This window comes from Solanum tuberosum, unplaced genomic scaffold (genome assembly GCF_000226075.1).
Source record: "Solanum tuberosum cultivar DM 1-3 516 R44 unplaced genomic scaffold, SolTub_3.0 scf00083, whole genome shotgun sequence".
Classification (NCBI taxonomy): Eukaryota; Viridiplantae; Streptophyta; class Magnoliopsida; order Solanales; family Solanaceae; genus Solanum; species Solanum tuberosum.
This window is the reverse complement of record NW_006239015.1, coordinates 826,592-829,881: the sequence shown is the minus strand read 5'-3', so window position 1 is coordinate 829,881 and position 3,290 is coordinate 826,592. Positions and strand designations below refer to the sequence as shown.

The 3,290-nt window shown below is 34.8% G+C and overlaps 1 protein-coding gene across 1 annotated transcript; it reads right to left on the bottom strand.

Annotated features, from left to right (window-relative positions):
* Positions 1-959: 959 nt before the first annotated feature.
* On the bottom strand, positions 960-3,290 carry LOC102605738 (polyphenol oxidase, chloroplastic-like). The gene is made up of 2 exons (XM_006347021.2): positions 2,881-3,290; positions 960-2,645 (listed from the first exon to the last, which is right to left on the bottom strand). The coding sequence occupies exons 1-2, from the start codon at positions 3,284-3,286 to the stop codon at positions 1,168-1,170; spliced, it is 1,884 nt and encodes a 627-aa protein (XP_006347083.2). The 5' UTR covers positions 3,287-3,290; the 3' UTR covers positions 960-1,167.

Sequence of the window (3,290 nt, the reverse complement as noted above, 5' to 3'; positions counted from 1 at the left end):
AGTAATTAGGTACCGATGAAGTAGTAAATAATTAATGACATAGTGAGTTTACCATTTTACTCCTATTAATTATGAAATGGATGAAAAGTTCTATATTTTTCTAAATAATTAGTCATTTAATTGAGGGTATAATAGAGAAAAATAATTTATCCTTTCTTGATTTGTCAAAATGGACAAGTAATTAGGGACACTATAAAAGGAAAAGTGGATAAGTAATTTGGGACAAAGAGAAGGGAGAGGGAGCAATAAATATGTATATACTTACAAGTTACAATCCAACTGCAGCATAGAATTTGAATATTAAAACTACATTGGTAAAAGGTAATGGAAAGTCCAACAGACGTGCTTTGATTCTTTAAAAAATAATTTCTACATAATCTCAGTGGACAATTACAATATCACTTCCTTTTTATGGCATCAAATATGACAAGGATACATGTGTATGCAAAAAGGTACACAATATATGATTATTTTTCTAAGATTTGCTCGAGTTGTACAAGTCTTCAACAAATTATATTATACTCATTTCCTTTCATATTACATGCGGGGCGAATTTATACGTTAAAAATGGGGCACGTGTGAATTTATTGTATTTTTTTTATAAAATTAGGTATTTTATGAATATAATTTTAAATTCGTATAATATTATTCTCTGGCATCGTACTATAAATTGGGTATTTGATTTATTTATCTTGAAAAAATTAGGGATCTACTTCCACTTTATTCATTTATTTTCTTAGCTTTTTTAGTGGCGTATGATTAATTTACTAAAATATTTTAATTAATTTACTAAAATAAACAAGTAAAAATGAAAAATATGTATTTTGAATATAGAAACCGAGTAAAATGAAACTTATGAATACATTTCAATTTATTTGAAGTTATACGAGAAATTTTACACAATACTTATATATTCCTCTCTTTTTTTTTTCCTCAGTCAAAACCAGACAAAATAAAAATAAAAATATCCAACTACTTTTCCTTCCTTTATTCCATGCAAACAGTTGATTACAATAGACATAAATCAGAAAACACCGTATCTCCACGAATTACACTGTCAAAATGCAACATTAATCAGAAAGAAACAGTAGGATACTAATTAAAGAAAATACATAAAAAAAAATGCTTAATTATTTGATTTAATTAAAATAACTTCTTGTTTTTCTTCTAATCCTCAAGCACAATCTTAACACCACCAATTTTAACAGCACCAGAACCATTCTTGGGTACAAAAGTCACCAACACATTCTCATCATTTTCAGCATCCAAATCCTCCAACAACTCAGTTATAGCTAATTTCAGCTTCGTTTTTCGTTTCGAATTTTTCTCACCTTTACCATGACTATGATGTGGTACGTTCACAAAACTTCCAACAAATTCAGCATTATCTGGTGAAACCAGTGTCTCATCTTCGTCATTAATCAACACATCAAACTTAACAAAAACATCACTCTCCACTTCTAACCCTTCAACAATTAAAATCTCTTCTTTTTCATTTTTCTCCTTTTTGTTCCTCTTCTTCTTGTTTGGCCTTTTCACCATCACTTTTATAACATGGTCAAGTTTCGTTGGGAATATTTCTTTTGGTCTAGGAAAATTCATAACATTACTATTATCATCAGCTGCTTTAGCTTCAACGAGCCTCCTTACGCTACTCAACGCCCGCGATACTCTAGGCGTTGGTCGCGAATTTATCCATGGATTCGTTACGTTTTGATAAACGTATCCGAGTTTGCTTGAATCCAACACATCACGAACCCTAATACGTACCATTTGTGCTTTTTCATCGTAAAATAAAAATGAAGTGTTTAGAAAATCAGGATCGGTGAAGTCTTGACGTCTACCACCTAGGGTTTTCCAAACAGTCCATAATCTATCGATATTTGAATGATGAGCATAGAAAATAGGGTCTCTAGCAGCTGAATAAAAATCTCCCATGTTTTCGAAATTGGCTTGGGTTCTATCACCGGTCCAAACATGAACCGCACCATGAGCCATGTTCTCGAGGGACCCAGCTCCACCGGGGACCCCACCAGCGCGGTAAGGGTCCCCGAGGAAAGTCTCGGGAGTTCTTCCGAGAGATACCATTTGTCTATACATATTTGTGAGATTTTGAGATGTTTGTTGAGCGTTACTTATGTTAGGATCGGTACCATTGAAGTCTAGATCGACCATAGTCGGAGGCTGATGCCTCCGATCTCTGAGTCGATCATAGAGAGAAGAGGTAGAGTTTGTGTACAATCCTGGCATACGCATGCCATCAGGATGATCCCAATTCCAAAATGGCATCGCGAAGGTAGGATCATTGATTAAACTTCCTAAGATTCTTTCGAAGAAATAGAGATAACAACGATGAAATGGAAGAAAAATCCAAGAGGAATGAACTTGGAGCTCTGAATTTGGGAACCCTAGTTGGTCATAAGCACCATCACAATAAGCACAATGAACATTTGCTTGTTGTTTGAAGCTACGTGGATCGTCGTCAGGAAGTTGCTTCATCAGCTGAATACCTCTGTTGAATTTCTCTATGTAGGCACTATCCACTGAATGAGCTGCTGGCCGTGTACGGAGTGCGGTGGATGATGGAAGCTGGAAGTCGATGATATTTCCGCTCATCGGAGGACAACAATTGACCGGTGCTGCACCTGTTAACATAATCGAGTGATTAAATAACTTTTCTTAAAGAGATATTGTTCGTATATATAGTATAATTAATTAAAATAAAGGTATGACTTTTCATAGAAAGACTAAATGAACAAACATCATGTTCATTTCACTTTTAAAATCATTTTTTTTTCTTTTGATCAATGTGCATGTGGGACAATCGTACTTTAATTTATTATATACATATATATTACAAACTATCTAACGATAGCGTACCTGGTGGCAAGTCTGCGGCCCCACATTTGGTAACGTCGGGTCCGTTCACCGGAGCGGCGAGGGCAAAGGGGAGACCACCAACAAGAGTAGAAGCACCATAAAGACCTCCTAAACCAAGTAGAACGTTTCTTCTATCGATCATATTGTTTAAAGAATCGTTCTTTTTAGAAATGTCGATGGGTGAGTTATTGTGTTCATGACTATTATCATCTATGGTTTTGCATGAGACTTGGAAATTACGATGGACATTATGCTTTCTAATGGAGGAAATTTTTGATGTTTTTGCAAAGAAAGGAGAAGAATGCAAGTTGGAAAAAGTGGTGGTGGTTGAAGAAGAGAGAGTATTGGTAGTGGGAAGTGGAATGGAAGACATTTTTTTGCTTGTTTGAGATGTATTCATGAACATCTAG